This window comes from Pteronotus mesoamericanus, unplaced genomic scaffold (assembly GCF_021234165.1).
Source record: "Pteronotus mesoamericanus isolate MK-2021 breed Mesoamerican mustached bat unplaced genomic scaffold, CSHL_Meso_final contig_78, whole genome shotgun sequence".
In the NCBI taxonomy this organism is placed as follows: Eukaryota; Metazoa; Chordata; class Mammalia; order Chiroptera; family Mormoopidae; genus Pteronotus; species Pteronotus mesoamericanus.
In genome coordinates, this window is record NW_026555258.1 from 2,539,058 (window position 1) to 2,561,560 (window position 22,503).

The window sequence follows — 22,503 nt, forward strand, 5'->3', positions numbered from 1 at the left end:
CCGCCCAACGCCCCGCAGCCGCTGCTCTCTGCTGCAGGCAGGACCTGGGGTCCCCATGCCCACCCCGGGGGCTCACCCCCCACCCTCCCCCAGCCAGGGGCCTTGCTTCCTGCTCCAGCTGGGGCAAGGCCAGCGGCCTTCCCTGGGGACAGGGCTTTCTGGGGGGGGGGGCAGGGGTATCACAGCAGGTGTTTCTAGCTCCTGAAAGCCAGCAGCTGGGAGCGGGGCCCCAGGCTGGATGAGGAGGCCACCGCCGTGGGGGCGCTTCACAACAGCCCTGAGCTTGCAGAAAGCATCCGTTTAATAGGAGGTGCCGCGCTGACCGCGCAAACCCTGTCCTTCCCGAGGGAGCCGCAGTGGCCCCCGGGGCAACCACCACCCAGAGCCCCTCCCTCGGTGAGGGAGCCTCTGATCCCAAGGACACTGCCAGCAGCCCGGCGGCTGGATTGTGCTTCAGATCGGGTGTAAAACGGGCATCGAACAGGCCGCGCAAGAGCACTGTTCTCTGCCCAGCGCCCAGGAGCACTGCGGAAGGGGGAGTCCAGTGGGAAGTACAGGAGAAGGCCCAAGTCACGGCTGCAGGGGTCCCGATGTACCCGGGGCCCCTCGGGGGTCTCCTGGTGGCCCGCCTCCCTTCTCATGTGTCCTTGGGCTCCTGGCCAAGCTGCGGGACCCTCCGGTGTTTTTTATTTTCTTCTGGGCGGGGCGACCCAGCTCGCCTGCTGCCCGGTGCTGAAGCACCCACCGGCCGGGAAGCCCCTCCCAGCCCGGCCGCGGCCCAGACCCCGACAGTCCTGTGCCCAAGACCAGCTGGGACCCACGGAGCGGAGAATACGGGACAGTGGGCGAGCCCCGCAGGCTGGCTGGGAAAACGCGGGCTGGGTGGGGGCGGCGCGGCGCGGCTCTGCTGTCCAGGGAGCTGTGTCTCCCCTGCCCCGGCTTCCGCCTCCGCACCAAGCGGCCTGGTCCCAAGTTGCAGTATGTTTGTGTAGATTCGTAAAAACAGGTTAAAAAAGGCTTCCCGGCCTGCAGTCCCCCGTTGCCCCGCGTGGTCTCCTCTCTCGGTCACAGCTGGGCGCCGCCTCGGGCGGCGGCCGGGTGGGGGACAGGTCCCTGCATGCTCATGCATCGTGCTGCACGCCGACGGGGCGGCCGCATGGGGCGGCTCAGAGCTGCGTCTCGTCGCGCGTCTCCGGGTTGCTGGAGGCCAGCTTGTTGCTGCAGCTGCTCTTGCGACTCTGGGCGCTGCTGGCCATGTGGGCCAGAGGGTCACAGCGGATGAGATACCTGCAGGCAGGGCAGGGGACCTTGGGTGTCAATGCTGCCCTACGCGGGGAAGCCGGCACGTGCGGCTGGGTGCCCAGCGTCGGGGTGCAGGGCAGGTGTCCACACCGCTCAGGATGGGGTACTTACACGATGTCGCCGGGCTCCAGCCTGGTGTCAGGCGGGGGGTTGATGAGAACATAGGACAGGGTATTCTGATGGTCGTTCATCTCGTCTGCAAAGGAACAGGCCCCAGCCGGCGGTCACCATGCGTCCCTGGCCCACCTCCACTCTCCTGGGTCTGGGGAGGCCAGGAGCCCTGGCCCAGCAGTGGAATCTTCCCCACCTTTCTGGCCGGCCCTCCTGGGCCCCTTGACCTGGCCACTCCCTCACGGACCCCCGTCCCTGGCACCGGGGCCCCGGCCTGCAGAGGCGGGGTCAGCCCTGAGGCGTGGGCACTGGCTCCCCGCAACACGCCAGCGCGCCTGCTTAGCCTGAGCAGCCAATGCCTCACACGTGTGGCGGCCCTGAACTCAGGCACTGAGCGCACCTGCTACCCGCGTAAGCTGGTGGACCCCGCACACCTGCACAAACCTGGGGACACCTGTGCACACCTGCCGTCAGCCACACACCCACGTGCACATACCACCTGCGTAAACTGCGGACGCTGAGCACACCTGCACAGGGACGCCCACGCCTACCACCTGCACAAACCAGCGGACACCTGTGCACACCACGTTGGTCACACACGCACGGCACACCTCCATACACCTGCACACACGCCTGACCCCGACCCCCAGGGCCCTGCGTCCTTGGCCAGGCCGGCCGCCCCGACTCTGCTGGCTCAACCTGCCGCTCTGAACTCATGATCTGTTTCCCAAAACCTGCTGCTGTCACCGTCGGCTCAGAGGGACTCCTTTGGCACAGGCAGGGCCTGTGGAGGGCACAGCCCGGTGTGCGGCTCCCTGGGTCGCCGTGGGACGTGACCCGCAGGGGTGAGAACGTGTTCTGGAGAAACAGCGATCGCCTCACAGGTGTCTCCCCGGCCATCGTGCCGCCAGCGGCCCGGGCACTCGGGCGGGCAGGTGAAGGTGTGCGGCCTCCGCCTGCCCATCTGGTGGTGTCGAAGGGCACCTCCCGACCCAGGACGGCCGGCGCAGGGACAGTCCTCCAGACAGGTCCCGCCCTGGGCAGCCTCTGCCCCAGCTCCTCCTGGCAGGAGTGTCAGGCTGGGGCCGCTGACAAGGGGACAGAGTTCTCTGTGGAGCTGGGCAGCCGCCATGGGCCAGCCAGGCCAGGGGCAGCGGCTCATTTGAGCTGGAGCGCTCCAGCCAAACCGGCCCCGCAGCGATCGGACACACGCAGCCCGTGGAGCGCAGCAGGCTTCCGGGGAGGCGGGCAGGCGGGGACAGGCGGCCTCCTGGGGCGGCCGGGCCCTTTGGCAGGAGCTGCTGGCTGCCTGGTGGACAGCTCATGCCGGAGGCTGTGCGGGAAGCCCTCCCGGCCCCTCCTGCCCCCCACGCGTTCCCGGGGGGTGGGCAGCATGCCGCAGATGGGTGCCTGCAGTGGCAGCAGCGGCGGTGGCACAGGCGAGGGGAGGCGGCTCTTGGGAACCCTGTACTGTGGACGGCAGCCTTCAACCCCAGCCACGCTGACCGCTCGCCCAGTCGGCGTGGTGACGGGAGGGTGGGGTGGGGCCTGGGCCCCCTGCTGAGCGGGGAGCCGGTCTCGCTCACTCCAGCCCTGCTGGGCCTCCCACCCTGGGCCTGCCTGGGGTGGACGGGCCACGGCGTCCTGACTCTAGAAGGCTGGACCGAGCCAGGCCCGGCTGTGCCTGTCGGGCGCAGGGCCGCCAGGTGGCGGCACGCGGGGGTGGTGGCTGCACTGCTGGGGTGCATGTGGCAGGTCAGCGGGACGGGCCAGCTGCACCTGGGGTGCGGTCAGAGGGCTGGTGAGGCCCCTCCTGGCAAATGACCAAAGGTGGGGCGCCCCTCACCCTGCCCTTGTCCTCGCACGCCCACCCCACATTCCAGGCCTCCACGGGGACGCCGGCCCTGGATGGACGCCTGCCCGATCCACTCTCCTCTCGCGCCTCCCCAATTTCTTCCTCTATGAACCAGGGGTCACTGTGGCGGCCCAATTTCGGCCCAGACGCCCCTGAACGTCCACACCTGGGGGGCGCTCAGTAACCACCACCCGCTGCGCCCTGGTGACCCTGCGGGCAAGGCGCCCCCACCGGGAGCCTCAGCGGGAGCAGAAAGGGGGCAACAGAGCCCCGGCTCGCGGCAGCCGCCAGACCCCGACTGGGGCGGGCCTGTGGCTCCCCCAGGAGTGCGGTCGCGTAAGGGAAAGCGCAGCACGCGGCGTGGGGCGGTGGGGGGTGCACGCCGCCACCAGCCCCTGCGGCCCCCGGGCACGGAGGCGCCATTCCTGGGCCGGGGCTGCCCCACAGCTCCCCGGGCTGATGCCTCCCCAGGCCCAGGAGGCCTGTCCGCTCCCAGCCACCCCTGGGTGGGGGGGCTGCCCCAGGGCCTAAGCTCTGCTGGGGCCACAAGGAGCGCCCCCCGGGAAGGAAGGGTCTCGGCAGCGAGGCCTAGGGCTGGGGCTCTGCTAGGGCCTCGGGGCAGGACGTCAGCCGTCCCCACCTGGCCGGGGCAGCCAGGGAGTCCCCGACCCGTCCCCAGGCCTCACCACGCCCCCATCACAAGGGGCACCCTGGCGTGGGACCATCCATCCCGACGCTTCCCGAGCGAGGCCTGGAGTGGGGGGCTCGGGCCCTCGGTGTCTCGGGCACGGCTGCAGGCCGGCGTGGCCACCTGCGCGGTCAGATAGACGTGAGGCAGGGCTCACCTCAGCGAGCAGGAGAGGGAGCGCGGGGCGGCCTGGGGCTGCCGCGGGGCCGGCGCCAAGCACGCCTGCGAAGGAGGGGCGGACAGGGTCCCGGCCGCGGGATCTGGGAGCACAGAGGCCCTGCCTGCAGGGACCCTCTCTGGTGTCCTATCCGCCGGCCTGGCCAGGGCGGGGCGGGCACCGGGTGGCCCGTGGCCGGAGCAGAATTACCTTGCAAATATCCCAGGTTTACCCGATTCATGACATCACTGGCTGTTAAATTTGCTACATCCTCTACAGGACACACCGGAAGAGGGACAGACAGAAACAGAGAGAGAGAGAGAGAGGTCAGCAAGCAGCACGCGGCCAGCTCAGCGGGGCGGGGCAGCCAGCTGCAGCGGGACACAGGACCCCAGCGGCCGGCGCTGGCCGCCTGGGAAGCGGGTCTGAACCGAGCGTTGGCTCCTCCTCTGCAGGCTGCGGTGCGGCGGGCGGGGCCGCGAGGCCAAGGGGGACGCGGGCTGGGGGCTGGAACGCCCACCTGCCTGCGCTTGCTGTGGGGCCGTGAACCCCGGGCACCCGCTCGGAGCCTCACCGTCCGTTCCCCCTGGAAAGGGGGTGACAGCACCCACCTGGGCAGGGACACCAGAGGGGACAAAGGTAAACGGTGTAGCTGGGGTGTGGTGGAGACAGGGCTGGGTGGCCCCCATGGGTCACCTGCCCCCCAAACCCTGACCTGAGTCCCCCACCGGCCCAGGGCTGCACAGCCAGTAGACGGCCCGGCCAGAGACCCCTGGGCAGCTCGCGGATGAGCCGGGGGCCAGCTGGTCCCACTTGGAGGAGCTCATGGGCTCTGGGCCAGGGGGCAGACGGCAAGAAGCACATGGGGGAGGCGAACAGAGCCAGGCCGAGCGATGGCAGAGGCTGCAAGCAGAGCCCAGCGCAGGCCAGAGCCTCAGCCCGGCCTAGGGTGTAGACGCGGCAGCGGCGGCGGGGAGCTGGGGCCCCGTGGCCCTGGGGACAGAGGCGGCATCCAGAGGGAGGAAGGGGTGAGCCGTGAGGGCCAGCCCGGCCAGCCAGGCCTGCTCTCGGTTAAGCTCACCAACTTCTCCCCGCAGCAAGCTACGGAGAGAGAAGGGGCGGCCTGGGCCGGGCGCCGCCGCCGCCGCCGCCCGTCCCCGACGCAGCTGGAGCGGGCTGGCTGTGCCGCAGGGCCCCCGGGTCCCCTTAGTCTTGGTGCTGTTGCCCCTCACCCTGCCGGAGACCCCCTACCCCTGAGCGCCAGCTGCTGGGAGGGCTAGGGAAGGTGGCCCGGGGGCCCTGGGGTCTCCCCGCCCTTCCCCGTTCTCCACGAGCACACAGCGGCCCTTGCATTCCTAATGACCAGCAGGTCTGGCTTGAGGCGGCCCCTCTGTCCCCAACCAAAACCTGTGCTCGTGGCTGCTTTTAGGGAGCCCAGCCTGGCCCTCCCCACCCCACAGCCTTCTCCTCCTGCACCCCAGGCTCAGCCAGCTCCAGATGGGGAAGCTGAGGCCCTAAAGTTGAGAGTGAGCCCTTCCTTAGGGGGTTCGGCACCAGCGTGGGAGGTCCTGCCTGTGCCCACACCAGAGGGCTCCGACCAGTCTCGGCGGGGGCCAGGCGCTGGCCCTGCAGGCAGGCCGACAGGCGGGCGGAGGCGTGGCCTGTGGGGGCGGCGGTCCGTCCTTACCGTAGCCGACGGTGGGCAGCCCCAGGTGCTTCATGCGGTTCTTGACCAGCTCGGACAGCTCCTGCCGCTCGGAGCGCTGGTGCAGGCTGAGCCGCTGCTGGCTGATCCACTCGGCCGCCGCCCTCCCTGCGTGCTTGGGGCTCTTGCGGCTCAGCTTCCGGGCCCACTGCAGGCTCTTACGCCGCAGCAGAGGGTGCTCGGCTGGGTCACTGCTGACCGAATGCCGGCCGTGGGTGCTGCCGCCTCTGTTGCCACCGCTGCCAGTCCCCGTCCGCGGGCCCCAGGTTCCCTTCACTTCCCGCGTGTCCTCGCAGTCCTCCACGCTCACCGAAACCTGGGACTGGCCAAGGCAGGAGGGGTGAGGGGGAGGGCCAAGGGGCCTGGGGTGGGGGCACGGGGCCGGGGCGGGGTGCAGCTGGGGAGCTGTCGGTGGGCGGGGCAGGGGGGAGACAGTCCCAGCCTTCTGTGGGGGGCTCTGGGCCCAGGCACACGACTGCCTGCCTTCTCCATCTGGGCGGGGGCGCCAGGCCGAGCTCCTGCCTGAGCTGCAGGGGCCGGCCCGGGGCCCGGCTGCAGGCCTGCCTGTGACCTGCTGGGGGCCGGGGCGGCCCCCTCCTCTCTGGGCCGCCTGTCTGTGGGTCCCATCTGAACCCCGCATGTCCTGATTTTGCCGTGGAGGGTCATCGTTTCCCCCATTTCGTGGGGCTGGAGCAGCCAGGGGCGGGGAACACGGTGGACTGGGAAGCAGCAGGGCCTGTGCGTGGCTCTGGGGGGCTCTGGCGGTGACGTGGGGACCCCCAGCTCAGACAGCACCTTAAGAAGCAGGGGGCTGGGGACGTGGAGGTCGGGCCGGAGCGGCGGGGGAGGGCAGGCACCCGCTACGATGGGGCCAGCGTGACCCGCAGAGGCCCCTGTGGCCGGGGCGGGGGGAGCCTGGGTGTCGCACCCCGGACCTAGTTTCCCCATCGGCACAGGAGGCTGAAGCCTGAGGCGTCTGAGCTGCGCTGCGGCTGACGTCCCAGGACTCGCTCCCGGTGCCAGCGCTGCCCAGGGCCCTGGGCCCCTCCCGGGCCCTGAGGGGGGTGTGGCCTGGGCTCCGGCAGGACCCTGCAGACACCTAGGCACCACGGTGTTCAGCGTGCGGGGGCGGCTCACCTGGGCTTGAAGGTCGTGGGGCTGCAAAGGAAGCCGGGGCGGCCTGAGTGCCTGGGGCGCATCTGCCCTGCTCCCAGCACCGCCCGGGGCACCCGCAGGGTCAGCGGGCCAGGCTGCCCACTGCGGCTCCGGGAGGCCTGGGGGCCCCGCCAGAGGCCCCCCGTGGGCCGGACCCCAAGACTACAAAGGGGGGTGGCCTGCAGCACCCCAAGAAGGGGGGCCGCCCCGCTGCTCGGAGCCCCGCCCACGAACCTCAGAGGCAGAGAACACATGGCTCTGGGTGCGGTAGATGCCGATGGGGATCTCGGCGCTGGAGGAGCACAGCTTCTGGAAGAGGCGGCCGTAGGTGCCGATCCACAGGTCGTCCTCGGTGACCTTCATCTGGAAGGCGGGGCGCCCTGAGCTGGCGGCGGGCGGGCGGTGCCCCGTGCGGAGCCAGGGCGGGGACTAGCAGCCTCCCGAGAGCGGCCCGCCTGCCCGGCCCGCCGCTCACTTACGGCACAGAGGTAGCCGGAGCCCGGCGTGGTGTCCAGCCCCAGCAGCAGCCTGGTGATGGAGATCATGTAGTCCTTCACGAAGGACTGGCGGAAGGGAGGCGCAGTGAGGCCCCAGGCACTGCGCCCCCCGGACAGGCCCGCCAGGCGCCCACAGCCTCCCACGCACCCACACAGAGGCCCCCGCCCGCCATCCCCCAGCATGGCGCAGCGTGCGGACAGACCGGGGGGGCCTTGCCTGGCCTCATTCCCCTATTCACTTGGTCAATTGAGTCAGAAGGGACCTAGGCATGTCTTCTGGGAGATGCTGCTCTCGCCCTAACACGCGGCCCCGCCCCTTGCTGTGGCAGGCGCTGCTGCTGCTGGGGACACTTAGAGGTGAAACCCTGCTGAGCCCGGGCAGGGAGGGGGCCCAGTGCCGCCCAGTGCTGGTCAGCCCCTCTGGGACCCAGGGAGGGGCGCTCAGAGCGGGCACACTGCTCAGACCGGGGACAGGACGCTGGCTGGGGCCCGCCCTCCCTGCCTTCACCCACTGACCTGATACAGCAACGTGTCCAACATGCTGATGCTGAAGACGCGGCCGGCGGCAAAGGGCAGGCGGAACATGAAGGCCAGGTTGGAGCCGTTCTCGCGCTCCCGCTGCGGGAGAGGGCGCTCAGCCAGGCGGCGCCATGGCCGCAGGGGCGTATGTGTGGCCGGCGTGCACGTGTGCGTGGGAGCCGTGTGCCACGCACTCGTGCACGTGAGCACATGCACCGGCAGAACTGAGCCCCAGCCACCTGTCCCCACCGGCTGCGTGGCGGCCCGAGCTCAGGATTCGGGGCTCAGGTGAGAAGTGGGCCCCGGGGCGTGACCCAGGCAGTCACGCAGGGCCCCACGCGTGGTGCAACGCTCTGTCATGGTCCCCCCGGTGCTCCGTGAGCACCGAATCCGTGGATGAGCCGCCCAGTGTCCACCAGGGCCGCCCACAGTGCCCACCAGTGTCCCCAGGCACCCGACGCTGCCCTCGCCCCAGCACGCAGCCCCGCCCCTCGCTGTGGCAGGCGCTGCTGCCACTGGCCAGATCAAGGGCCTGGGGAGGGGGCGAGGGCAGCGAACATGCCAGGGCGACACCTCCGGAGCTGGCACCTGTGCCCCAGTGGCTGGTCCCCGAGCCCCTGGGCTCCACGCCAGACCCGTCAGAGCCCTGTGTCCGGTCTCCGCAGCCCCCGGCTGGAGGAGGGCAGGTCCCCGTTCACCACGGCCCCTTGGTCCAGTCCCTCCAGGCCCCGAACCCAACAGCTCAGACTGGGTGGGGGAGGGGTGCTCACCTTCTCCAGTTTGGAAAGAGCCAGAGAGTAGCTGTCCTTGGCGCGGAACTGCATGAAGCGCATGTTGGAAGGGTGGGTGAGCTCCGTGGTGATGCTGAGGCTGGGGAAGAGCCTGCGGGGCAGTCATGGGGCGGGGGGGCGGGAGCTCAGGGGGGTCGCAGGGCCACAGATGGGGGGTGGGTGCTCAGCAGGGCCCGGGGTCCCAGGGGTGGGTGGGGTCAGAGCAGCGCCCGGCGGCTGGCCGGGCGGCCTCACCGGAACATGGTCTGCACGTTGACAATGGTCTTGGCGTCCGCCATGTAGTCCTCCTCGGCGCTCATGGTGCTCTCCTTGTCCACCACCACCAGGTTGTCCGCGTAGATGATGCCGCACTGCAGCAGGCTGTCCAGGCTGGCGGGAGAGCCACGTGGCCGGGGGGGGTGCCTGGCAGCCACCCCGGGGCGCCCGGCCCGGCCCCCCAAGCCCCGGGAACAGGAGGGCGAGGGCAGGGTCCCTCGGCCCCGAAGCGGGTGGGGGCTGGCCGCCAGCCTTACTTGTCCACAGAGCCCTCCATGTAGTAGACCATGGGGAAGCAGCAGATGGCCTCCAGGAAGTGGGGGTCAGGCCTGCGGGCACAGCAGGTCCTGCTCTGACACCTGCTCTGCCCCGGGGGAGCGGGACTGGGTCCCCGGGGACTGGGGCACAGCAGACCTGGGGGCGGCCTTTAGAGGCCAGCAGGCTGTTTCCCTCAGGGGAAATCAAGGCCCCAGCGGGGTGGGACTGGCCCAGGCCAGACGGCCGAGGCTGGACCCTGGGCTCCTGGCTGCCATGCCCCAGGGGCGTGAGAAGCTGGGAGGGAGGAGGATGGACAGACAGCTGCCAAGGGACAGAGGGAGCCGTGCGGGCGGGGAGCGGGGCACTCGGCGGCCGGGCCGGCGTCTCACTTGTTGTCCAGCAGCAGCACAATGGGGTTCAGCTCCCGGCGGGACCGGTAGTAAGCCCGCAGCGGTACGATGAAGTTGTACAGCCCGTTCCCCGCCGTCTCGGCCGAGACGATGATGAGCTTGTTCTTGAAGCCGTAGGCTTTGGCGTCTTCGTAGCTGTTGTGCTTGCAGCCCTGCATGGAAGGTGCCAGAACCCCCGCTGGCACTGCGCCCAGGCCCCAGGAGATGGAGCCCGGACACTGTGGTCGGTCCCACCCCCGGGGAGCCTCACGCGCCATCAGGCCCCTGTCCTCCCCTGCACACGCTGCTCCGCGCCGGTCAGCCCCCCACCCCACGGTCACGTCGGGGCGGTCCCAGGGCAGGAGCAGCGCAAGCACAAGGCGGGGCGAGCGTGTCGTGCGGTGGGCGGCACGGAGAGCCAGCCCCAAGCGGGGCGGCCCCTGAAGGGCCCCCTGGCCAAACCAGGCAGGTCAGAGCACCGGCGTCCGTGCTGGGCGGCACGAGCAGTGGGTCAGGAGACCACCAACACCCACTGGGCGGGGGTTCCGCACAGCAGGCCGTCACAAGTGGGTGCGGAGGGTGGCGGGGTTAGGGGCCCGCACCGGACGTGGCCCCCGGGGGCAGTTCCGGAGGAGCAGCGCGTCGCCGCGCCCCACGCCTCGGGCCGATCCCCCCAGCGACCCACGGGCTGCCAGGGCAGGACCAGGGGCTTTCCGCAGCGGAGGGGCCCGGCCGAGCCACCAGGGCCACGTGGCCTCGCCGGCCTCGCCAAGGAGGCCTCTGGAAGGACACACGTCACCTGGGGCGTCCCTGCCGAGTGCACGCGCTGTCTGCTTTGGCGGACACATTCACAGACCCGCCCGCGCTTTGAAAAACGCCAAGACCAAGAGACCTGAGGGAGGACAAGAGGCTCTGCACTGAGGGGGACAGGACAGCTACACAGAGTGTGGTGGGGACAGTGTCACCAGGGAGGACAATGAGGACTACGGGACAACAGCCCATCTGGAGAACAGGGCCGTGGGGCAGACACCCGTGTCCCGACTTCGGTGAGCAACCTGTTACGAGAGGGCCATCTGGGGAAAACAGGCCTCTAAAGTGGAACAAGGCGTCTGGGGGGACCGGGAGCAGCCGGTGCGAGAGCCAGGCTGTGAGTCAGCGTGCGGGCCTGGGACAGCCGTCCTCGCCACTGCGTCCTTGCGGTCGCGTCAGGGCGCAGTCACCCGGGGCCCAGCCGGGCCGCGGCCTACCTTGTCCAGCCTCAGGCAGCAGAAGGGGGCCTTCACGGGCAGGAGGTGGCACAGCGTGGGGGAGCTGCCGATGTAGGGCGAGTTGGGGGGGTAGCCCTTCACGTACCTGCAGTGGGACACGCGGCCTGAGCTCGGCCGGCCGCCCCCCCCATCCTGGACTGCCCGCTCCACGGCGCACACCCCACCCAGCCTGAGTGACCACACGGCGGCGCCAGGCCCCCTCCCTGATGCCCCCAGCTCGGTCCCCACCCCAGCCGGTCTGTCCTCACATACTCCACCCCAGCAGCAAAGGCCGGGAGCAGAGAGGGGCTGTGGTCAGGGACGGACACTCGGGACGGACGCTCGGGCCGGCGGCGGGCCACGGCCCTGCTGCCAGGACACCGCCTGTCCTGGCTGAGCCCAAGTGGCTGAGGACAGATGGGACAGACAGCAGGAAGGACAGCGAGAAGACCTGGGCCCAACCCAGGGCAGGATGACAGCTCGGGGTGGTCCAGTGGCTGGAAAGCACGTGCCTGAGGTGCCCCTATCGGTGACCTCTGCAGACCACGCGGAGGACAGCCACCCCGGGGGGCCATAGTGTCTGGGCGTAGAGGCCCCCCAAAGATTCCATCTGCCCAACGAGGTCCCCCTCGATGCTGTGTGGAAGCCCCGATTCAGGGCCTGGGCCGCCACCCCTGGGAGCCCCGAGGCCCTGCCCGGCGGCCCCGCCTCTTCCTGTGCGCCTTGCGCTGAGGGGGCGGGACTCCCGTCCCGCTCCGCCCCCCACGGGCCACACTCACTCCACCACAGACAGCCCCTCGTCCTCCGAGGGCGTCATCTCGTCCTCGGACGGGTCACTCAGCAGGTCACAGGGCAGCAGGGCCGAGCTGTCAGCCAGCTCCAGGACCGGCGCGATGCTGGGCCGCCGGCTGCCCGAGCCGTTCTCCGTGGGCAGCGCCAGCTTGCCGCCCCCGCCGCCCTGGGCCGGCGGGCTCTCCGTGTTCTGGAGGTCCATGGCCACCGTCCCTGGAACAGAGCAGTGGCTTGGCCGGCAACCCCTCCCCCGGGCTCTCCGCGGGGAAGCGGTTTCCCATTGGGTGGACACAGCCTGCTCCTCAGACCCGGGGTCCCGTCCAGCTGCACCACCCGAGGGGAGTCCGGCACCTGAGCCTCAGCCTCCCCCTCAGTTCGCTGCGGCCGCAGGGTGGCCTCCGCCCGGCAGGCACCGATGCAGACAAAGTGGCAGCTGGGCGGCCCCTCCGGAGAGATGCGCATGCTGAGGCCTGAGCCCCAGGAACGCTGGGCCCCAGGCAGGGTCGTCTGGCCCTTCCGCCCGGCCCTGAGCAGGGTCAGCCGAGGAGCGCTGGCGGGTGCCCGGCTCAGGACGAGGGCCTCACCCACGGAAGCGATGATGCTGTGCACGGGCAGGTGGGAGGAGCCCTGGCCCCGCCCCGGCCCCGCGAGGCCCCGCCGCCGCGTCTCCTCCTGCTTGAAGGTGAAGGCTGAGTTCTCCTCCTTCGTGATGTTGATGTAGAAGCAGGTGTCGGAGGCAGCCAGCGTGTGCCGCGGCCCCGGGTTCAGCAGGATGCTCTTGTTGTCCTCCCGCTTCAGCCCGATGAGGCAAACGCCGTACCTGGGGGAGGGGCGTGGCTCGACGGGGCCCCACCCACACCGTACCTGGGGAGGGGCGTGACCCGACGGGCCCCACCCACAGTGCCTGGAGGAGGGGCGTGGCTCGACCGGCCCCACCCACACCAAAGCTGGGGAGGGACCGGGCCAGGGGCACCTCTGCTCTGTGGGGCCGGCTCTTAGGAAGCCAGGGTTTGGGGGCCGTTTGGGGCGAGACCCTTGGCAGAGCCCCGGGTGTGGGACTCCCCCCGGCACACTTGACCCGATAGCCCAAGGTCAGAAAGGGAAAGTCTTGTGGTGGGGCAGACCCGGGCCTACGCGGACTCTGACGTCCAACCCCAGGCCCTGCCCTGACCTGGACCGGGTCGGGGTGGCCGGGCCCACGTCCCCGAGGGCGCCTACTTCTTGTGCGCGTGGAAGGCGGCGTAGGTGAAGCTCTTGCCCTGGTACTCGCGGAAGAACTTGCTGTCGCCCATGCGCACGTGGTACACCTCGTTGCCCGAGCAGCGCCCGTACATGCGTTGCCACTGCTCCGGGGACTCCTGGCCTTCCCTGGGCAGGTGGGCACAACACCATGTGGCTGCCCCGCCGCCCAGGTCAGCTGCTGACGGGTGGGTGGAGGCCAGCAAGGCCCGCTCGCCCTGACCCGGCCCCTCCCTGTCTGGCTGAGCTTCAGGGATGGCCCGAGGGGGTCACTTGGCCAGTTTTAAAAAGCTGTAAACACCAGGGTCTGATTTTGAGGGTGCACCAAAATCAGAGGTGTCGGGGCCTGGGAGGACCTCCTCCCCCTGCCTGGTCCCTGCCCCAGGGCCACGCAGGTCCCAGTTAGCCAAGGGCCCCTGTGGGGGACACCCCGGCCGGGTCTCCCCAAAGAGAAGACAGCCCCTGGCTCTGTCCCAGGGTTCTGCCAGGTCCCCCGCCCCCGCCCCTGCCGCCCAGGTCCTTGGGACCAGACGCATCTTTTCCCCCGGAAACCAAGCCCCACCAACCAGTGCCGAGTCCAAGCTGAAGCTCTGCTGGCCTTGCAGCCCCTCGCTCCAGGTGGGCCCTGCCTGCCGTTCCCCGCAGCCCCTGGCCGCCCCCGCCTGGCTGCCCAGAGTCCCCGAAACCCGCTTCCTGAGGAGGCCGCGGGTCTCAGCTGGGCCCACACACAGATCCCCCCCCCCCAGCATCCAGCTCCCGGGACGGGGCCTTTGCCCTCGGCATGTGCCCCTCTGCGCCCCAGGTCTCCCCGTGCTCCCCGCCCCCACCCCCGCCCCCCGCGAGACGCCGGTGGCCGGGCACTCACTGGCCGCGGGACGTGTGCACCAGCAGGGTGATGAGGGTGGACGTGGCCGGGCAGACGCAGTTCAGGGCCAGCAGGGCGAACTTACACTCCTCCTCGCACACCACGTGGTCTGCGGGCGGGAGGGCCAGCGCTGCCCCCAGGGCGGACGCCCCCAGCCCCCTCTGCCCCCCTGCCCCCCGGGGGCCCGGCTCAGCAGGTGCACCTGCCCTCCCTGCCCTTGGCTTCTGCCCTCACTGACCCCCGGCCCCCAGGGGCAGGACCCACGCCTCCAACAGCTGGACCTGCCTGGGGCCCCCTCCACCCACCCCGGGTGGGGGTGGTGTGCCCGCGGCCCCCGGGCTGGTCTCTCCGTGGCCCTGGCCTGCGCTCCGGCCCCCAGCCTGGCAGGAGCACCCTCGCCGTGCGCACCCGTGGCCCCCAAACGCACATACCTGCGAACTTGACGTGAAACTTGTTTTCGGGCTTGAGAATCTGCACGTAGAGGGGGCAGTTGGGGGCAAAGTCCTTCACGGCCCAGGCTCGCAGGATGGTCTGGTGGTCCTGGGGGCGGGGCGCGTGGTCAGTGCCGGGCACAGCAGCCCGGGCCGCGGGCGGGCGGGCGGGCGCGGGCAGCACTCACCGCCGCCGTGCGGTCCACCTCGTTGCGGCTGCTGAGGATGAAGCAGGCCTCCCCGTTGTCCATCCTGCGAAGCACAGACCCGAGCGCCGGCCGTTGGCTGTCGGGGGCTCTGGGCAGAGGCCGGGGGGGTGGGTCCCCTCGAGCCGCCACCTCTGCGTGCTAACGGCCTGCTGCTGGGGCACCCATCGCGGTGGGGGGCTCATCCCGTGTCCCCATTGACCCGGCGGGGCTCAGGCGCGGAAGGGAAGGGGGACACTTGTTGGCAGAGACGCTGGCCCCCAACCGCCGGCCTGTCCTTCCCGGCATGGGCTGCCCCGGGTCTGGGGCCCTGTGAGCAGCGCCGCGGCCGCCCCCGCTGCATCGCCCTGGCAGCCGCCAGGCCCCGGCTGGTCCCCGCCCTGGCAGCCACTGCCTCTCTCCACCCCTTGGGCCTAGAGCCGGACCGTGGATCACCAGGCCGGCTGTGTCCCGGCCACCACCACCGCTCCGGACCGAGGGCGCAATCCCTGTCCCCAGCGGTGCCGGCGAGACAGTGGGGCTCGGAGCGCCAGAGGTGGGCGGCGAGGGTGCCCGGGCCCGCCCTGCACCTCAGCACCACCCACAGTTCGCCATGCGGGACGCGCCCGCCTCCTGGGATGCGACTGCCGTGGGGGCCTCCCGAGTGTCCCAGAACGTGCACAGGCACATTCTGGAAAGTTCCATTTAGGAACTTCTTACCTCAAGTCACCCTGCCAGCTTGTCTTTAAAAAAACCCGCCCACATCCATGTCTCCCCCACAGGCACGCGGTAGCGGTCCCACCCCTCCTGCTCTGAGCCTCTGCCAGAACCTGAGGGAGACTGTCCCCCAACATACACGGGGGCCAGGGCGGGGCGGGGCGGCAGGGTCGACCCGCGGGGCAGTGGAGGCGGGGCTCACTTGGCTCGCATGAGGTCCTGGTCCTTGAGCGCGGAGCCCTGGAGGTAGATGACCCGCTGGGACCACAGGGGTATCTGCAGAACCCTCCGGACCTGGATGTCCATCTCGGTAGGGCACAGGATGACCACGTAATAGTCCTGCCGGTGGGGGTGGGGTGGCGGTGAGCCCGTCCTTGCCCGCGTCTGGGGCCCCCAGACGCACCCTGTGCAGGGGGCGCCGCCCGGGCAGGGGCGGGCTGTGGGCAGGGCGGCACCTGGAGCCGGGGGTGGGCGTAGAACTCGTTCAGGAAGTCCATGAGCAGGTCGATCTTGAGGGAGCTGACACACAGGATCACGTGCTTCTCTGTCTGGGCCCGGTGGCGGCTGTAGTTGCCTCCCGACTTCTGCCGCTCCATCCACAGGTAGACCAGCTCCTCAAACTGCGGGCAGGAACAGGTGAGGGCCAGGGGGCTGGGGCTCGGGGCCACAAGGGCCCTGGCGAGGCACCTGGGGCCCGGCTGTGGGTGATGGTGACATCAGAGGGGGCCCTGTCCCTGCGGGAACAGCAGGAGGGAGAGTGGGGTGGGCGGGCGGCCGGCCGGCCGAGCGGACACTGGGGGAGGAGGGCAGCCGGGCAGAGGCCCAGGCAGGACCGAGGAGGCAGGCCACGCAGCTGCAGGGTGGGTGTCGCAACCAGCACACGGGGCCGCGAGAGACACGGTCCGTCCGGCTCTGGGCCCCAGAAGCCATGTGGCATTAGCGGAAGACAAAGCTGCACTGGGACATCGAGGTATAATTTAGGGGACCGTTGGGCCTCCCATCAGCACCCGAGACCCATTTTGGAGAAACATGAATGTGTGTTAGAAAATTCTCAGCCACAAAATCAAGAATCTAGGCTCCGGGATGGAAGGGACGCTTTCAGGACCCATGGTTAGAAGCAAGCGGGCTGCTCAAGGCTGCAGCTCTGGAGATGCTGTCCGCGGGGCCCCCGCCTCCTGGATGTGAGCTTCGGGGGCTGGGAGCCACGCTAGGAAAACGGCAGGTGTGGGGAAGTGCGCGCGGCGGAGGGGCCCGGTGCGGGGTGGCCGTGGGGTGGAGGGCGGTGGGGAGGACGGGAGGGCGGGGACAGGGCTTCCGGGGAGGGAAGGGGGTGAGGCTGCCGCGAGGGTGCTCCTCGGCTTCCGCGCGGCTGGCACACGCGGGCCTTGCTGCCGGGAAAGCAGCTGTGCTCCAGACAAGCTCCGCGTCGGCAGAGGACCCTGCCCTCCATGTCACGGAGTGGACCCGCTGGCCCCTCTCCACGGCCCAGTTTTCATGCCTAAGCTCAGGCTGGGGCTGGGCGAGGTCCCTGCCCTGCCCCCCACGGCTCTGCCAGCTGATGGGCCTTGGTGACAGGTGCCTGGGAAGCATCTGGGGGCGGCGGCGGCAGTGCCCCCCGTGGTCCTGAGAGCTGCTGCTGCACTGGCCGAGGCTCCCGGCTCCCAGCCCGCGGGACACGGGGCGGCCCCTCGCACTCTGCCCTCTGCGCTCTGCCCAGTCACGGGAGGCAGCCGGCACGGGCCCTGCTCACGGCAGCGACGGGTCCCCGGGAAGGGGCGGCCCTCCCGCTCCGGGCCCCGCGGGTCCCAGCCCGCCGCCCTCTCGCTGGAGCGGGGCGGCCCACCTGCAGCGGGAGCACCACGAGGGCCACGCAGATCATGACGACCACCAGCAGCTGGGACGGCCAGATCTTGGGCGTCACGTCCCCATAGCCCACGGTGGAGAAGGTGACGATGCAGAAGTAGAACGACGTCAGGAGGGACAGGTTCTCGCCCGCGCGCTCCAGGTGCTGGATGCCGCAGGTCCTGCAAGTGCGGGCAGTTGGGGGCTGCGGCCGGGCCTCGGCCATCCTGGAGCTCCCGGGGCGCCCCGCAGGCCACCCCAGCTCTCCAGCCTCATCCTCACTCAGGAGGTCGGCCCCACGTGGCACAGTCCTTCCCCTGCTCAACCCCGAGTCCCTGGCCACACACCAGGAGGTGCTGGTGGCAGGGCCTGGGGCCACAGCTCACGCCAGGGGGCAGCACACAGCGGTGCTCGGGGACCCCCGCCCCCGGGGTGCACGGTGGGCTAGCCGCTGGGAGGGAGTGGGCCGGACCCCGCTGTGGACACCCCGCCTGGCTCCGCTGAGGTCTGTGTGTGTTGGGGGAGCAGGGAGTGAGGAAGGGGAGGCAGGAAGCACATGGCCTTCCGGGACCGTGGTGCCCACCCCTCGACTCTGCTGTGGGGACAGGAGCAGAGGCCACCACCGGGCAGGACCAGAGTCCCAGCCGGGGCACAGGCAGGTGGAGGGGCAGGCTCCCCACCTCGTCCTCTGGCCGCTCCCAGGCCTTGCTCTCAGCTGAACCTCCAGCCCAAGGGTCCCCGCCCGGCTAGGGCCAGGCCCCAGCCACCGAGCCCCCTCCCGAGGCACCGTCTAGGGAGCCAGAGCGGGGCCTCCCCGGCCCAAGCTGCCTTCCTGACCTCTAGGTCACAGCGGCCCCACTGTGCCTGGGGAGCGGGCCCCCGGATGGCGGCCTCACCCCGTGAAGAGCAGGCACAGCAGGGTGCAGAAGAGGATCAGGACCTGGTTGAACATGGCCGACTGCGTCCGCAGGATGGCGCGATGGAAGTCGTTCTGTGGGGCCAGGCGGGGCACGGCTGGGACCTGGGCTGGGACCTGCCCCAGCGCCTCGGGCCCGGGGCGGGGAGTGGGGGCTGGGGCTCAGGGTGGAAAGTGCCCCCGCAGGCCAGGGGCCACCACGGAGCGCTGCGCCTCCCTCCATGGGGCCTGGGGGAGAGCCGAGGGGCCCGCGTGGCAGGGCGGGGGCACAGTCCCCGCTGCCTGCTGCCACGCGCGTGGTGGGCCGCTCAGACGCTCCGCCGAGGGGCTGCCGGGGCCCCAGTTTGTGGTGGCCCTGGTTTTGGCGGCCCTGGGCCTGGGGGGCTGGTGAGCGCACACCTGCCCACCTGGCACCTTCCCCTCATCCTTTCGGGTCAGGAAAGGGTGGGTCTCTGACAGTGACAGGTGCTGTGTTTCCCGGAGGTGGCAGAACCGGGGGTGAGGGTCGGGGGCCCCCCCCAGCGACAGGGCTCACGATCATGTTCTCCAGTGCGTGCTTGGCCAGCCAGCAGTTCAGGAACACGGGGATGAACAGGTTCCGCAGCGGCGCCCAGAAGATCTGCGGGGGAGACAGTCAGGGGCGGCGGCCCTGCGCTCGGCCAGCCTGCCCACCCGCCCACCCCTCGGCGGCGGCTCACCCACCGTGATGATGAAGGGCAGTGTGTTGATCATCTCCAGCACGAAGGACACTCGGAAGATCTGCTCCCAGATGTTGCCCTAGGAGCCCAGCGGGGGTGGGAGGGGGAGAGAGACCAGCTGGAGGTTGGGCGGTGCCGGGGGGCGGGGCTTGAGAGAGGGCCTCGCCGGGCGGGCACTCACTTTGTAGCTGAGGTAAATGAGCAGCATGGTCTCCAGGAAGCTGATTATGGCCACGATGACCTGGGGGAGGGCAGGGGCCTTAGAGGGGGGAGGGCAGGGGCCTTAGAGGGGACCGGGGAGGGGCCGGGCGGGGGGCAGTGCCCACCCACTCACCTGGATCGCCCACAGAGCCATCTTCCTCTCCACCCAGAGGATCGGCGCCCTGGGGAGAGAGGCAGGTGAGCCCGCTGCGGCGGGAGGCACGGCTGCAGGCTCAGAGCCCCAGGCGGCCGCGTGGCCTCTCTCCAGCCCTGGGGACAGGGCTCCTACACCCGTCACTGAGGGGCGGCGCTGACCTCAGTTCCCCTGCAGGGCTACCGTGAGGTCAAGTGACATGGGAGGGGGTCCTCGCAGAGACACCGGTGGTCGTCAGGATGGAGGGACGAGGGCTGCCCCGAAAGGCTTGGGAGGTGTCAGAGAGTGACAGGGTGAAGTGTGCCCTGGGAGGTGGCCAAGCCCCAGAGACGCGTCCTCTCCTCTGGATCAGGTGTCCCCAGTCACTCGGGGTCACACTTCCAACTGACCGAGCGGGGCAGCGCTCTCCCCGCCCGCAGGTAGGTCCCCCGACTCTCCGGCCCTCCCCCTGACCCCCCGGTCCACGAGCCTCTCAGAGGGGCTGGGCTGGCTCAGCGTGGCAGTCCGGCTCTCGCGTTGCCCCTGGAGCCTCGGGGCACCCTGCGGGGACAGCCCTGTGCTGCCCGCCGCCCACCGGCCCAGAGGCAGGTGAACGTGTCCATGGGGAACCCAAGGGCTGAGGCTGGGCACACGCCCCAGACCTCTGTCCCTCCCACCTCACCCCCAGCCCCGGGTCCCCCAGAGAGCGGGCCGTGACCGCGACTCACCAGTTGATCTCGGAGGACGACTCGTTGAAGGTGTACTTCTGCTTCGGGCAGCCCCAGCTGGGGAGACAGAGCAGGCCTGGCCTCGGCCCCTCCCAGCACCACCCGAGGGGCCTGCCCCGGGGCTGCCGAGGGCTTGCGGGGTGGGGGCCACCCTCTCTCCACCCGGGAGGGCGTTGGAAGGGTCTGTAACGGGGCGGGCAGGCAAAACGAGGAGCACGACCCCCTCTGGGAGGTGCCAGGTGCCCTGGAGAGAAGCGGGGTGCCACCTGCTCGCCCGGCAGCCTGGGGCAGACGGGCCGCCAGAGGCGGAGGGGCCGCACACGGCGCGATGTCCGCGTGGCCGAGGGCAGGGGGCGGGGGCACGGCGGGCTGCTGCCTCTGCCCCAGACCTTAGCCAACACCGGCGCTGACCAAGGCGACCTCGCTCTCAGAGCCCACGGCCACAGGGAGCTCCCACCCTTTCTCTCAATTTCTCTTTTCTTTCGCTTCCCTTGAGCCTTACTGCGGCCACTGTGGATGGCCACCAACCGCCTAACCATCATTCTGCCACCCACCCACCAACCGCTCACCCACCAGCCGTCCACCCTCCGTCCATCCACCCTCGGTCCACCCACCCACCGCATCCACCAGCCCCTCGCCAGGCATTCACCTCCCACCGCCGTGTGGCAGGCGCTGTGTGATGGCAACAGCCCGATCCCCGTGGAGATGTGGGGCCCGGTGCCGAGGAGCCTCCGGGAGCCGGGGAAGTGGGACGAGCCCAGGAGAGGGGTGCGAGTCGGTTCAAGCCCCCAGTTTCCCTTCCAAAACCACCTCGGTGGGGCCGGCCCTCCCCACCGGGATGAAGACCCTCGTTCCCAGCAGAGGGGGGGAGGCCTCTTTTCTGGCTCAGCCCCAGGAGCCCATCCTCCAGGGCGGGGGCGGGAAGAGCACACCCTGAGGAGCCGGCCAGAGAAGCGTCCCCCAGGTGACAGCGATGACCAGGCCACGCGCCCTGACCGCGCAGCCTCAGCATGAGCGCCCGCCCCTCGTGGAGGGCAACGAGGGTGCCGGACGTGGGAGAGAAGCTCTCGGCATGAGCGCAGGACAGGCAGGGACTGCGCCCGCCCAGGAGGAGGTCCCGGCAACGGGGGACACGACAGTGGACGTGAGAAGCCCCACGGGAGAGCTGAAGGTGAAGCTAAAGCCGCCGCCCAGCGAGAGCAAAGACGGAAAACGCAGGGGGTCATCCCAGAACCTCATGCCTGGGGACAGGGAGTCGACCTTCAAAGTCTTCACTCGACAGCCTGGCCCTGCGCGGACCCAGCTCAGTGTCCCCTGGAACCACAGAGGCGGTGAGCAAGGGACACAGGGGCAGGATCCAGCAGCATCCAAGGAAGAGGCTGCCTCCCACCAGGATCCGAGTGGAAACGCGCGTTTCTCAACAGCAGCCGTAGCCGCTGGGACACAGGGCGGCCAGCGGGAAGGGGCCCACGGAGCCTCCTACTGCAGGCGCAGGTAGCTGACCCCGCCCGCCTGCCCCCAGAAGGCAGCGCGGCGCGTGCTCCATGCCGCGGAGGAGAGACGGAGGGAGAGGCCCGGGTGGAACCCGGCAGGAGGGCAGGGCCACCCGAGCCCTGCTGTCACCGCGGGGCACAGGGAGCTGCCCCAGCTCGGGAGCCGTGCCTCCAGGTCCGGGAGCAGCCACAGTCCACGGACAAGTGTGCCCTTTGCCCCGTGCGGAGCTGGCTGGCCAGCGGGGACACGAGGGCCGTTCCAGGGCGTGGTTCCCCGGGGGCCGGCACTGGGACAGGGGTCATGGCGGGCAGAGGGCACCCCGGGCCCGAGCGGGGGCTGGCACCCGGCCCCGTAGTTCACCCACCATCCGATGCCCAGCGCCGGGTCATCGAGCAGGACTCGGACGATGTAGAGCAGGCAGGTGAGCAGCTTCAGGGAGAAGTTGAAGAGCCGGATCCTCAGGCCTGCGAGGGGCAGAGTGACTCCTGGCTGCCTGGGGTCCTCCTGCCAGTGGCTCCCCTGCCCCGCACCCTGAAGGCCCTGGGCTGGGCCATCCCCAGAGAAGCAGGGGGTTCCCCAGCCGCTCCTCCCTTGGGCAGGCGGCCTGGGAGTGCGGGAACATGACCGTGGCTGGGTCTCGGGAGCGTGACCTCCACGCCCCATCCTGCCCCCCAGGAGGCATCCGAGTGGCCCAGCTCCCACTGGGAAAGCAGTGGACAAAGCCGGCAGGGGAGGGGTGGGGCCACACCGAGGGGCCAGGGGGCCCCTAGGGTGAAGGCAGGAGGGCCGGGGCCACGGGGTGAAGGCTGAGCTGGCAGCCTCGATGGCCCTGGCCCGAGCCAGCCTCCAGCAGAGCCCCCACAGGTTCCAGTCCCGCTCCTGCTGGTGGCAGGTGGCGTGGAGCCGAGCTGAGGGGTGCTGCATGGCCTCGTGCCCACTGCCCGCCGACACAGGCAGCCCCCCAGCCCCACACACAGCTGGACCCACCCGGGGCCGCGCCCTCCCCGCAGGCCCCACTCACTGGATCTTTGGTTTTTGATGAAGAACAGCTTGAGCCGCTCCTTGAAGGTGTTCTCGTTGACGTAGAACTCCACCTGGACCCTGGGGAGCAGGACGGGGGGCGTGGGGGCTCTGGGCCAGCAGGGCGGCCGGGGCTCAGCCCGCTGTGGGAGCACAGGAGGCGGGCGGGCGGGCGGGCGGCGGCACGGTCAGCTCCGCCTTGGATGGAGGCCCCCAGTGTCCAACGCCCCCACGCGCCCCCTGCTGGGCCTCCCAAAGGCACCGGGCACACCTGGGTGCCTCCAGACTCCCCGGAGGCCAGGACTCCCACCCC

The 22,503-nt window shown here is 70.5% G+C and overlaps 1 protein-coding gene across 3 annotated transcripts in view; it reads right to left on the reverse strand.

Annotated features, from left to right (window-relative positions):
• Positions 1-278: 278 nt before the first annotated feature.
• Positions 279-22,503, reverse strand: part of KCNT1 (potassium sodium-activated channel subfamily T member 1) — a 44,258-nt gene continuing 22,033 nt past the window's right edge. For all 3 annotated transcript variants that reach the window (XM_054584815.1, XM_054584816.1, XM_054584814.1), the window contains 30 exons: positions 22,192-22,271; positions 21,535-21,634; positions 19,677-19,733; positions 18,949-18,997; positions 18,796-18,855; positions 18,619-18,693; positions 18,452-18,535; positions 17,897-17,991; positions 17,002-17,182; positions 15,614-15,778; positions 15,361-15,497; positions 14,445-14,508; positions 14,257-14,365; positions 13,826-13,934; positions 12,940-13,089; positions 12,306-12,541; positions 11,709-11,934; positions 10,930-11,035; positions 9,683-9,855; positions 9,293-9,364; positions 9,015-9,149; positions 8,760-8,871; positions 7,987-8,088; positions 7,453-7,536; positions 7,208-7,336; positions 6,956-6,976; positions 5,801-6,140; positions 4,324-4,386; positions 1,414-1,498; positions 279-1,287 (listed from right to left, as the gene is read on the reverse strand). In XM_054584815.1, coding sequence (XP_054440790.1) covers positions 1,167-1,287; positions 1,414-1,498; positions 4,324-4,386; positions 5,801-6,140; positions 6,956-6,976; positions 7,208-7,336; positions 7,453-7,536; positions 7,987-8,088; positions 8,760-8,871; positions 9,015-9,149; positions 9,293-9,364; positions 9,683-9,855; positions 10,930-11,035; positions 11,709-11,934; positions 12,306-12,541; positions 12,940-13,089; positions 13,826-13,934; positions 14,257-14,365; positions 14,445-14,508; positions 15,361-15,497; positions 15,614-15,778; positions 17,002-17,182; positions 17,897-17,991; positions 18,452-18,535; positions 18,619-18,693; positions 18,796-18,855; positions 18,949-18,997; positions 19,677-19,733; positions 21,535-21,634; positions 22,192-22,271 — 3,520 coding nt within the window. In that variant the 3' untranslated portion in view covers positions 279-1,166. The remainder of the gene's footprint in view (positions 1,288-1,413; positions 1,499-4,323; positions 4,387-5,800; positions 6,141-6,955; positions 6,977-7,207; positions 7,337-7,452; positions 7,537-7,986; positions 8,089-8,759; positions 8,872-9,014; positions 9,150-9,292; positions 9,365-9,682; positions 9,856-10,929; positions 11,036-11,708; positions 11,935-12,305; positions 12,542-12,939; positions 13,090-13,825; positions 13,935-14,256; positions 14,366-14,444; positions 14,509-15,360; positions 15,498-15,613; positions 15,779-17,001; positions 17,183-17,896; positions 17,992-18,451; positions 18,536-18,618; positions 18,694-18,795; positions 18,856-18,948; positions 18,998-19,676; positions 19,734-21,534; positions 21,635-22,191; positions 22,272-22,503) is intronic.